Consider the following 13,542-nt stretch of genomic DNA (forward strand, 5'->3'; position numbering starts at 1 on the left):
CCATACAAAAAAATCGAAAAAAAAACCCAAACCCACCGTAACCCCACCCCACCCACCCCCACGAAACCCAACATCCTCGAAACCCCCCAACTCACTCTAATTGCTCACCCACCATAAAACTCCCTCCCTCCCTCGAAAAATCCTTCCTCCCCACCCACCCGAACCCAGTCTAACCGCCGCCGCACCCACCCTAACTCGGCCCCCTCCGTTGCCCACAACTTGAAAAAAAATTAAAAAGAAAAACATAAAATAAAAAAAGGAAGAACGAAAACACCTTATATATTAATCCTGAATTTGGCCTCGAATTTGGTTTTAAAAGGCCAAATTCGATCATGAAACAACTAGATCTAGAGTTTCGTGGTCGAATTTGACCATAAAAACCGTCGTGCGTGGTGCCGGTGGACGGAGACGGAGAAACGAGATGGAAGAAAGGAGAACATAGACGGAAGAAGGGAGAAGAAGGAAGAAGAAGAAAGGAAGAAGGAAGAGGAGATGAGAGAGAAAACGAGAGAGCAGTGAGCATATTAGCAGCCATGGCTTCAAAAAATTGATAATATTACAGAAGAGGATTAAGAAAACGAGAGAGAAATCAAAAAGAGTACTAAAGAGACGATGGTAAGAGTGATCTGATTGGTGGAAAAGAAAATACACGGATCGTGAATTGGAATGTGTGCGATGATAGGCCGTTAGATGACATGCAAATCAATGGCTGATATTTAATATAAGACGGTGACACGGATCATGGGATAATGGATTTGGATAGTATGTTTTTTTTATTCATAGCTACGTACTAATAAAAACACTACTGTACTCTTAACTTTATGTAACTTATAAATTGTAAGAAACACAAATGTTTGGAAATTGGAATTGATTCAATATGACATATTTAATGTATATTAGTTATATGTATATCAGTATATGTAATAAATAATAATGTATGGTACGATTGGTATCATACTATCATTGGTATGTATAGATAATCGATAAATGTATCTGATTATTAAAACTTAAAACAGTTGATGATCGATCTAATTGAATACTTCTACTTCCCCACCCGTTTTCTTTAACTTGCAAGTTGCAACATATATATGTTGCAGCCTTGTAGGCACGTAATCTTAAAAGGTGATTAGAGAGGGTAAGACAACAAAGTAATTCAGCAATATAACTTTAACACCAAAATTATGGAATAGTTACAAACAATTGTCAATTATTACTTTATTAGACTAATGGGAAATTGAATAATCGTGATTTTAATTAAACATCCAAATATAGTTCCGTAACATTAAATTATTAGTTTATTACAATATCAATTATCGATTTATCGTATTCAAAGTACCAATTCATCAAATCATGGTTATGACGTGATCTTTAAAACAATTAAAACAAGAAGCTGATAGCCTGATAATATTTGATAATGAAACAATAATACATTAATAACCTTATAAATTTGTAATAGACTAATATTTAATAAACAACAACAAGACTATAACCAAATTTGAAACATAACACATTAACATGATATAGAATGAATGAGAATTTCTGTAATTCTATATAATCTGATATCTGAATCGATTTATCGTATTCAAAGTAGCAACTCATCAAAACATGGTCATGACACGATATCTAAAACAATCCAACAAGAAGCTGATAACCTAATAATATATATTTAATAATGAAACAATAATACATTAATACATTATAAATTTGTAATAGACTAATATGATAATATCGAATAAACAACAACAAGAGTATAACCAAACTTGAAACATAACATATTAACATGATATAGAATAATTGAATAAATGAAGATTTGTGTAATTGTATATAATCCGATGTCTGAAAATAAAGTGACGAAGTCCCAACTTTATATAAAACGAAAATAGCTAACCGGTCAAAAATCTCTTAAAACCCAATTTCTACCCGATCCATTATTTTTTTCACCAACCTATGCCGACCCGCTAATGAAATGGAAATACTAGTCCCAACTTGATATAAAACAAAACGCGCTAACTGGTCAAAACTACTTTTTAGAACTCGATTTCAACCCGATCCAATTTAACCGATTACCAAACTAACCCGAACGATTTTAGCACCAAACCGAGTATAAACCGAACCGATATGAATCGAACTAGCATTAACCCGGGTAAACCCGCCCCTGAACCGACCCATTTCAAAATAATCCGTTCATGACCCGAACTGATATGAACCCGGACCGACGTTGACCCGGTAAAACCGCCCCTGAACCGATCCGTTTCAAACCGGTGAGATCATGACCCGAACCGTTTATAAACCGAACGGGCATTGACCCGGGTAAACCCGCCCCTGAACCGACCTGTTTCAAACCGACCCGATTATTAACCGAACCGTTTAAAAACCGAACCGGCATTGACCCGAGTAAATCCGCCCCTGAAGCGACCCGTTTCTAACCGATCTGATTATGACCCAAACTGTTTATAAACCGAACCGTTTATGACCCGAACCGAATTTAAATCGTACAAAAATAAACCGAAACCGAACCGACCTATGACTAATCAAAACCGAACTGAACCGACCCGCCGTCTAAATGAAACCGTTTTAACCCGAACTATTTCAAACCGAAACCGTTTCAAACTGAGGTCAAACCGAACTGCCAGATCGAAGTCCCACCCCTAAATATGACACAACATAACACGATAACTTTAGACACAAAACAAACCGCGATCCATAATGAGTTAATGTCCTTAATGACCATATGCCATCGAACTATGGCGTGAACACCTTAGATAACGTTTTGGTATGAACCCAAGACATAAGATACAACCATTTTAAAAATTTACATTGAATTGGAGATATTAACTTGAAAAATTATAATAACCACAATCACAAATTCACAACGCTGAGAGATTGACAATGTCGACCATGCTCATGTCTTCCATCTCCTTCACTCCGTCCACTGTCTTCGCTTCTTCTTCATCTGCAGGTCCTCTCTCTTCCCTAATCCTTCTCCTTATCTTCCATGGCAGCAATTATCAATTACTAACACAGTTTTTTTTTTATCAATTTTGTCAGATAATTCTAAATCTCCGAATTCAAAATCCGTAAAAGTCCGACCCGATTGGCGAGAAAAATCTCGACCAATTCCTCCCGGTGGTACTTACCCTGCCAAAGATCACTGCAGGTTTCGCCTTTCTCTCTCCTCTTTTCACATAATTGCTGTTAATGGCGGTATTTTTTGTCACTTACAGTAATTGTATTTGGAGAGAAATTATTTAATAGAGCTATCGAATCGGGTGTTCGGGTTGAGTCCATGTGATTCTGATTCATCGTCATGTCGTGTCTAATTAGTAGTAGTTGGTTAGTCAACTTGTACCGTGTTAGTTTTTGGCACCTCTAAGATTTACTCGTATGTAATTAATAATATTAGGAGTATCAAATTAGTTTAATTTAATGAGAAACTGAGAATAGTTTTGAATTTTAGTTGTTTAATATGAAATTAATGATGATAGTGATGAGGTTTTGACATCGAAGGTAAAATGTGGACTACTCCATTATCTTTTGGTGTTTAAAGAGCCACAAAGGCGAGTGATGAGAATCGATAGTATCTTTCAGAATCGGTAGGGAAGCTTTAAAATTACTACAAATCTATACTAAGTATATGAAAACACAAACCACAACCTCTTTCATGCCATGTGTCATTACAAATCACTGCCCCTCCGTCACGTATCTACAAGCCTATTTCTCCAATTTATGTGAATATTAAAAAAATGAAATACGCATGTAGATATGTGACGGAGGGAGTAATATGCCACATGTCACCTCCCTTTCTAAATAAAGTTTCACCTCCCTTTCGAAATAAAGTTAAGCTAATTAAGTAATTAGTACACATTACATAAACATATGAAATACAATTAATTAGTCTTTTTAACTCGATAAATAACCTAAGTAACAGCCCGTGCCATGCACGAGCCAAAAGACTAGTTAAGTTTAACAAGTGTAGCAATGGTAATAGTTTAATAAGTGTAACAATAGTGATTTAATTTATGAAAAATTGATGATCAAAGTGAAACGTGGCCTATTATTTTAAAACCGAAGGATTAATTGCGACTATTACTCATCTGTTACGGTGGATTAAATCCCCAAATAACCTTTTGGAAATATTGTAACGATATTTAATTAATGAAAATTGATATCAAAGTGGTTAAGGGTTTGACCCTTTTGGTTAAAGGTAAACGTGGCTTATTATATTGAAATGGATGAATTAATGTGACTCTTGTTTATCTGTTACAATTTTCAGTTTTCAAGTCAAATGAAGTTATTGGGAAAAGTTTAACAATTTTATTTTTTAATGGCGCAGTCGATGTGGACTTTGTGATACTTATTACATAGCTCATGTGAAGGAGGCATGTGCTTTCTTGGGAGATGGCATGTCTAGAATAGAAGTATGCTCCTTCTCTTCTTTATATATTGTTAAACTCTGCAGTAGTTATTATTACCAAGTGGCTCCTTTTTGACAGGCTAAAATGTTACTTTGTTTACTGTTTCAATAATTTGTGTGCATGTGTTGTAAATTGATGCTTGGAATTGAATTAAATAGGACTTGAATTTGCCTCTCAAGCCTTAAGATTGCATATTTCTTTGTTCTTCTTTTCTTGAACACATTGTATGATTTATGTAGAACCAATGTGTTGATCTTCCTCACATGGTTTATAATTACTAAACTAAAGCATCATTTCGGTTTGGCTGTATTGTAATGTATTTTCAACTGACAAAATTGGGGTGCTTTAAAAACTTTTGGTCATTTCAAAGCAAACGTTGCAACCTTATACCATACTACATCCGTATTTCACTTAAAAGTTACTTGCTATTCAGACATACAGTGAATGATTCCCCCATGTCTCTTCAATAATTGATGTGTGCCTCTAATAGTCTACTTTAACAACTATAATATAGTAGCATATAATTATTATAAAATCATATAAAGACTTTGAAATCTAATTTGTACTGCAACAACCTCAACACCACCGGTGATCAATGCATCTTCATTTCCATGACACCGTGACTATCCCACAACAAAACCTTATATCAAAATCACGATTTCCCATACCCTAAATCAACTATTGATTTATTTTGGCAATTCACTAACATTATCTACTTTCTCAAGTTTGTTACTTATTGCCCTTAACTCCATCATGTCCTTACCCTTCTCAAAAGTGTGCATTTTGAAAATTAACCTAATTTATAAGCTATTATATATTCACTTAAAATAATTTAGATTTAGTTGAAATGAATAATTTATGTTGAGTAAAAAAATAAGTTTAATTTAGCAAAATTAAGTTAAATTCATTAGAACTAAGTTTTAATTTGTAAATTCAGTAATCGTTAAGAACAAATATAACAAAAAACCAGTAAAAATAAGTTTTAATTATTTAAAATAATTTGAAGTTCATCAAAATTAATATACTTTTATTTAAAATAGTTTTAGTTTAACCAAAATAAGGTGAAGAGAGCAAGATGTTAATCCTTTGACATGGTATCAAGAAACAACATGACATGAAATTTATGAGTTCAAATCTCATCCACATCCTATTTTAAAGTGATATATTTATCATTTGGCACAACAGGATAGAATATAAAATCAATCTTGGTACTTTAACCTCTATCGTAGACTTTTGGTTGAATTGATCCTTTGGCATTGCTTTTATTGAGATGATCAAATTGGGTTTGGTGTTCATGTTATGCTTTGTAGAGTGAAGTACAAATCCCCAAGTAACCTTTTCTTTATCTTTGATATAGATGCAAGTGGACTTCACTCTGGTGAGAATATATAATGAAACCACTAGATATTACTTTGTCTATATTGCACTTAATCAACCTTTTTTAATTGTTTATTCCACCTACTACAAATTGGAAGTCATTTTAGCAAATTCACACATGGTAAATTGGTGAAATATGTGTGAAGTAGCATTTAAATATTGCAATAATATCATAACAAGGTTTGTGTTGATGTTTAATAATTATGTAGGGTGACTTATGTTTTGGATGAAAAGGAATCTAATGAAACTTTTATATTTTGAATCAGAGGCAGAATTTAGGTATTTGCTTCTATGTGTCCTTTTTTCCTTCCCAAATAAGGGTGATAAGGGATTTAGCAAAACTCAAACTTGGCTTCCAAACACCTATACATAATCTCCTAGTTGACCTCAAACTTGTCAATTTGGAAGCTTTGGTCTATGCTTGGTTTGTAACTCAACTCAAGCTTCTTGAGTCTTGTACTATTATATATAAGGGATAACCTATGTTGTTCAGACTTTTCATTATCTTAAGTTCCTATGTTGGATCCTAGAGTTTCTGACTTGGGTTCTGGACACTTAAATAATTTGATACATCCTTTTGGACAAACATTGTTACCCCTAACAAAGGTTATGAATTACTCTTTTTAAAAAATTTAATTGAAAATTAGCTTGGATTTCAGCTTAGACTAAGTCTTGCAAGTTGCATTTTGATTGTACTTTCACCTAGCCAAGCTTTAGTCCCTTCAGAGTAGGCTTGTTTCATTTTCACCCCTCCCAACTGCTTCAATCATGTCCCCATAGGTTTCCTAAATGGAAAAAGGAAATAAGAGCTCCCAATGATTGCCTAGTGGCATGTATGCATTGACTGATGAAAGTGTTTTCTCCAGCTTAAACTTTTGATCTAGCATTTACAAGTGACTTTTCTGAGTAAACTATGAGCTAGTCTTTTTATGCCATAGAGAACTGAATTAGAATATAAATGTTAACTGTATGAAAATGTTTGAGGTATTTATGGATACTTGATTAATCAACCAGAGTTAAATCAGTAAAGTGGGCACATGGCAATTTTTGCCACATGTTCCTTTTGTCTTTGATGATTGGTCTGTTATCTTCATGCTTTCAGATTCTTTCTCTTGTACTTGGAGCAGAACTACATCAAAAGTTAGTAACATATTACTAGAGCGGACATTCTTTTACACTTTCTCAGGTCACTTCACAGTGACTGACATAGAATTCCATCATTTTGCCTCAAAAGTCTTAGGCGTCTTGACATGCTCTGCTATGCTATACAAATCCATTCTGGCTAGCTAATTTACCTTCTTTCATTTCCTAGACTTTGGAGCCCTTGGTCCATGGGAGAGGCAGGAAAGAGGATTCACTTGATGAGACATATCTAGGAGTCTATGAGGATCTATTGTATGCTCGTAAAATAAAACCTGTTGAAGGTAACTATTATCCTCTAAATGGAGCCATGGCTTTGCTGGACATTGAAGATTTAAATACTGATCAATGATGTATATATCTTGAGATGTTCTGACCATCTTGTCTTTTTCAATATGATTAAAGCTTGCTGTTCCTGTTCACTATATGTAAAGCTCAAAAGAATTATAATTTTTTTGTTCTTTACCAGAAAAGAAGAAAACTTTCCATTATGAAATTTTATTGATCTAAAATAAAGTTATTAAATATGTATCAATTGATGGAATGGAAGTTGGTGATGAAGTTCATTTTGTGCTAGACTACTTCTCTGTTGTTTTGTTGAATTGGCAGATCGCCTTGAACAGCAACTCGATAAAACGTAGATATATCATCTTGTAACTATAAGTCTGTCCAGCTGTCCTCAATGTATTTATTTTAAATTTATTATTTTTTGTGTGTGTTACTGTCTTTTTTTTTTTTTTTTTTTTTTTTTGGGGGGGGGGGGGGTTGTGGCTTCTTTGCAATACAGAGACAGTATTCCTATTCTGATGGATTGTTGATTGATTTTGCTATTAACAGGAGCACAATGGACGGGTATAGTGACAACTATTGCTGTTGAAATGCTTAAAGCAGGCTTGGTTGAAGCAGTTATCTGCGTGCAGAGGTAAATGTGTAGTTTGATAGCAACTTGTGGTTATATATTGTTTTCATGATCACTTGTACTCTAACTGTCCCATGTTTATCCTTGCAGTGATCCGGAGGATAGATTCAGTCCAAGGCCTGTATTAGCTAGGTATGTTTATTAAGTGCTATGCTAAAGATGATTTGCTGTGGAAATTTATTCTGCGTTGTTTATTAGGGCTGGCCAAACTGGATATCTTATACAGTTCGAATTTCAAATATACAAATATTTTAGATCAAAATTTTATCCAGATATCAGATCAGAAGAACTCAATTAAGTGCCCCCCCTCTCCCAGCGTTCTTGTTACTTGCTAAATTTCTAAGGTTTAATGTTTGTCAGGTGTAATGAATGCCAAAACAAAAGAAAAACTTGATTTACCTGAAAAAAAAAACCAAGTTAAAGACATCAGTACAACAATTTATCAATATTGAAGGAGTTCTAAAAAATTAGCATATTATGGAGTACATAACGTCAATGAATTCAGCTGAGTGTGTAATGTATGAGGTTAGCAGTGAGGCATGGTGCTTGCAATGCAAGGCTTTTGCTTTTGCTATCTTATTTTAAAAATTGTTTTCAAACCATATCCGAATGTTTTCAAATGCAATCTGAATCCAATCAAACATTTTCAGATATAAAAATTGGATCAGACTTCCTAAATTTCCGTTCGGATTTCTTAGCCCACCCCTAATGCTTATATTAGCCGTTTGCGTGTATTTTCACAATCTGAAGCAGCTTGTTTATTTTTTCCTCCTGTTGAACAGGACACCGGATGAAGTAATTGCAGCAAAAGGTGTTAAGCCAACTTTGTCTCCAAATCTTGACACACTTGCCCTGGTTGAGGTGCCTGATAAATTTTTAATAGCTTTAGCAAATTATTTTTTTTCCTTGATTACCCCAAGTTCTTCAAGTACAATATAATATGGAGATGTTTGCCTTTAAGCAAAATGCAAAACCTGCATCGTGTTGAGAAATATATTGATGTGTACTACCTTTTGATATATAAGTAATCCCTTTTAGACTTAGCTAAATACAAAAAAGGACTAAACAAGGCATAAGTATGTATGGAACTATGAATACAATTTTGTTGTTATCTATTGTTGTAGATATTACTCATATCTTATCATAGGATTCGTAATACAATGCTCTGCTGTAATTTAGTATGGAATCGTGTTTATATGTCTCATATTTGTGTAATGAAAGCTGGGAAAATCACTTTGAAATAGAGGGAGTAGTGTTCTAATGTTATTCTAATATAAATAAGAAAATAGGAATTCTTCCATGCCCAGAATTTATCTAGTAATGTTTTGGATCTGACAGGCAGCTGGTGTAAAACGTCTTCTCTTCTGTGGTGTTGGCTGTCAAGTGCAAGGTGTGTTCTCCTCCAGAACTTGGCAAGGTGTATCTTCATATGATTTCTCATGACTTAGGACTGATATGCAGGATAACTTAACTGCAGCACTGAGATCGGTGGAAAAATATTTGAATTTGGAAAAACTGTATGTTCTTGGCACCAATTGCGGTGAGTTTATGTCTAGACTTTTTTGAGATGGATTTATTTTTACTTTTTATTATCATTTATATTTTTGTATTATATGGAGGGGGGTTGAATTAGTATGCTTAGGGTTTTTACTTAACCTCTGTTAGAAAATCTGTGTTCTGTTGTCATCTACATTCTAGCAGTAGCTTTATGTTTTAGGATATGCTCTCTTCCTATGTTGCTCGTACTTGGGTACTCATGTCTGACACAAGTATGTGTCCAAGTGCCCGTCTCGGCTTAGGGTTGAAGTGTCCAATCCACGTCTACGTATTGATTAACCAACAGACCAACAAAGCTACTTGATATAAATCTGTAGTCTGTGTAACATAGCTCTCATCTCTTCAGGAACTTAATTATTTATTGTTAAAGTCAAACCAGATTCGACCTGACCAAAGAAATTTAAACCTCTTTTTCCCATTCATTAAGTATCTTTAATTCCGTAATAGTGTATGATAATTAGAATTTGGAAAATACACATTGAGGTAGATCTAACAAGATCCCATTCGATAAATTTTTTTTTTCTTCCTATTAACATGATTTTGTGGCCAAAGTTCCATCAAAGTAGGAGATAATATTAGACAAGTGTAGACTAGAAAAGTTCATATCAATCCAAACCATACCTTAAAAAATCTAGTCCAAAACACAATTTCAGGTGAAGAGAACATAGTCTTAGATGTTTTAATTGTTATATTATCTGAGATGCTGATCAATCCATTGTTGGCCTCATAATTTCTGTACATGGTGCTACTACATGAAACTTTGAGCAACACATGCTTTTTGGCTTTTCATAGATTAGATTGATGTCGTTGTTCTGTCTAAAATGATCAGGAGCTCTGTGAGCGAAGGTCACTCTAAGTGTCCTTATTTGAAAATTGTGGGCAGATAGGTAATCTATGTTTTTCACTTTCTCTTGTCAACAGTGGACAATGGAACACGAGACGGACTGGACAAGTTTTTAAGAGCTGCAAGCAGTGATCCAGACACAGTGCTTCATTATGAATTCATGCAAGATTACAAGGTTCTAATTTTTTCTTTAATTGCTTTGCCGAATTGTTGTGAATTTCCATGTTCATGTGCTGCTGCTGACCTTATAATGTGCTCATTCACATTTCTTGACAAAGGTTCAGTGGCCCTCATTTTCTTGCTGGGTATTCTAACTTTGTTTAAGTTTTCTTGCTGAAGATAGATTGAGCAGATATAATTAGCTACTAGTATCCTATATTAATGCAATCTTTCATTGATTGTCCTAGGTCCATTTGAAGCATTTGGATGGCCATATTGAAGAAGTAAGATGAAAATTTGAACTTCCCATCAGCATCATGAGTGATCATCTTGGTTTATGCACTACGTATAGATTCTAATCTTCTATATCAAACAGGTCCCATACTTCTGTCTACCAGCCAATGATTTGGTTGATGTCATTGCCCCATCCTGCTATAGGTATTGGTTGCATGGCTAGTCTGCTATAAACTATGCAGTGTATGCTTTCAAAATTTCTTCCATCCAATCATTCTGATATGTGACTGTCTTTTTGCAGTTGTTTTGACTACACAAATGCATTGGCGGTGAGTATCTATTTGTCTAAAAGATGTTGTGCTATCTTTCTTAACATAATCATGTTAGTTTTTGTGCATATGAGTTATACTTGTTTCATAATTTTCTATTTTTACTTTTTCTTTTTAACTGGGTATGGTTATGAATTTATGATTAATCTGAATATCTTTATTTTTTTTTTAAATGATTCTTTCAAGCTTGTATCTTATATTGATATTTGAAATTTTCATGTGGTATTAGGATTTGGTAGTAGGATATATGGGAGTTCCAAAGTATTCTGGTACCAGCATGACACAACATCCACAGTATGTCACTGTTAGGTGAGTGAAGTTTCCTCCTCAGTTGTGTCTCAGATATCGTAGATTACATAGTTTAAATACCCATGGACCCCTCTTCTCCCTTACCCTACAGAGATAGGGTTGGAACTAGCTACATTCAATAAGGTTTAAGTAGATCCTCTAAAAGTTGGTTAGTAAGGAAACTTAACACAGTAAACTTTATCAAATATAAAGAAACTAAGCATGTGACAGTGGGTGTGTAGACTTTACTAGTTGAATGCTTATTTACAATGGTTTCGGAAGGAAGGAAAACATCCTTCCTAGTTTATTGTTAATAAAGCTAAGCGGGTATTTTCATGTGTATACTTTTATTTCTATTTAAGTTTAGTAAGTAATGTTAGTATTTTCCAATATTTCCGTCCCACATTTTACACATTATTTCTTTTAGAAACCTCACCAGTCACCACACTCCCCAACCCACCTTTCTTAATTGTCCTTTCAATTCATGCATGCTTACAAGGCGTGTTTTCTTCTGCAATTGTGGTTTGTGATAAATAGTCTCTGATATAAAAGCAACAAAATTAGATCTTTTTTTCCTTATATCTATTGTCATTTATTACAGGAATGAACGTGGTAGGGAGATGTTGAGCCTCATTAAAAACCTCATAGAAATTACTCCCACTATGAGCAGTGTACATATTCCAAACTATCTTCAAGCTGTTTTAGAGCATCATTTGTTTTGTAAATTTCTTAACAACTGAGTTTTTGTGCTGATTCTGGTGTTCAGGGAAATAGGCGTCCATTTGTAGTGGAGACTGTTAAAGCAGATGATGATGCTAAATTTGGTATGTATTATATGGTTTTGAGCTATGAGTGCTACAATTATTCTCTTTTACTACACAAGGGAAAGGAGTGTTAGTGTTATTCTGTAATTGCTGAAACATAAATTATAACTATTGGCCATTTTGTAAAATTGGAATATTTAATATAATATTACGTCTTCAAAACAAAAATCTAATGCTTTTTCAGAATTCTGATGAATCAAGTAAATAATAGGATAAAAGACCACCTTCCCCCCCCCCCTTTTTTTTTTTTTTAATATATCTTTTGGAGAATAGTGGTGTTTCTGGGGATCAAATGGCTTAGAGGGAATTTAGGCTTTTTGCTTTAAAAATTCTTACAGCTTAATTGCATCTCCTTGTGCAGTAGCTTTGAAGTTGATTGACTCTTGCTAATTTTGCTCGTTTTTTTGCAGGCATGGGACCTTCTCAGCCTGCTCCAAAATTTATCGGAAATCTGATTGCAGCTGTCCTTAACTTTGTAAGTATCTTTGATGGAACACTTTACGGTCACAGGTACTAGCAATGACCCCTTTTTCACTAATTTCTTTATCCAGATTGGACCAAAGGGTTTGGAGTTTGCCCGTTATTCACTTGATTATCATACCATTCGGAACTATCTGCATGTAAATCGTGTCTTGGGGAAGGAGAGGTGAGTATTTAATATATAATCCTAATTCTTTAGGGATTATCATACACATGGTACTAAATATATGCACTGAAACCAGGGCCACTATGCATGTACCTTCATACGCAAGGAAACTTGTTGAGATGTACAATAAAACCGGTGAAATTGACAAGATGATTTCCAGATCAAGGAGCGGATAATATATTATTGGATAAAACAATTATGCTTATCCAGAGGTTTAGCATGTGAGTTCGTTAATCTAGGTCAGTTATTCCAATGTGTAGCATGAAACATTCTTCTGGAAAAGTATTTTTCCTGTTTTGGCCTAGTTATGCAGCTGTACTACCTTTTTTATTGGTAAGATTTACGTGTACATAGAAAGGCTTATCTTCTAAAAACGCATTATGCTATCACATTTTCTCTTTTTCATATCCTGTCATAAATTACTGATTTGTGTCCATGTCCTGTTTGAACCTGTTTTTCTGTGTATACTTTGTTATGATCCATTGTTTAAAGTGCTCTGAATCTGCAATTGAAAATAGTTTCACTGTAAATGTTCTCTGCATATAAATTCTAATTTTTTTGTACAGAATTCTAAGATACAAGTGTGGATGTAATTGACAGTTTTATGTCATCATATGCTGGTAGCGGTTGTTTAGTTGTGTTTAGGGGTGAAGCCGCGGGTGGGGGGTCTTTGATTTATTAACTATACCTCTATAAAATTTTGTATATATATCATTTTAGTCAGTCAACTATTTTATATTGGGTTGCAGTTGCTTCAATGGTACTATTTTTAAGAATTGAAGCTTCAATCTCCTAGATCCTAGGTTTGAA

At 34.2% G+C, this 13,542-nt stretch overlaps 1 protein-coding gene across 1 annotated transcript; it reads left to right on the forward strand.

Moving 5' to 3' along the window:
* Positions 1-2,810: 2,810 nt before the first annotated feature.
* LOC110692492 (7-hydroxymethyl chlorophyll a reductase, chloroplastic-like) lies at positions 2,811-13,137 on the forward strand. The gene is made up of 19 exons (XM_021869502.1): positions 2,811-2,959; positions 3,049-3,157; positions 4,334-4,418; positions 7,105-7,216; positions 7,770-7,854; positions 7,942-7,983; positions 8,634-8,712; positions 9,190-9,241; positions 9,329-9,391; positions 10,330-10,427; positions 10,660-10,695; positions 10,788-10,849; positions 10,947-10,974; positions 11,204-11,283; positions 11,864-11,933; positions 12,029-12,086; positions 12,497-12,561; positions 12,638-12,732; positions 12,809-13,137. The coding sequence occupies exons 1-19, from the start codon at positions 2,890-2,892 to the stop codon at positions 12,906-12,908; spliced, it is 1,389 nt and encodes a 462-aa protein (XP_021725194.1). The 5' UTR covers positions 2,811-2,889; the 3' UTR covers positions 12,909-13,137.
* Positions 13,138-13,542: the final 405 nt, after the last annotated feature.

Source organism: Chenopodium quinoa, unplaced genomic scaffold (genome assembly GCF_001683475.1).
Source record: "Chenopodium quinoa cultivar QQ74 unplaced genomic scaffold, ASM168347v1, whole genome shotgun sequence".
Lineage (NCBI taxonomy): Eukaryota > Viridiplantae > Streptophyta > Magnoliopsida > Caryophyllales > Amaranthaceae > Chenopodium > Chenopodium quinoa.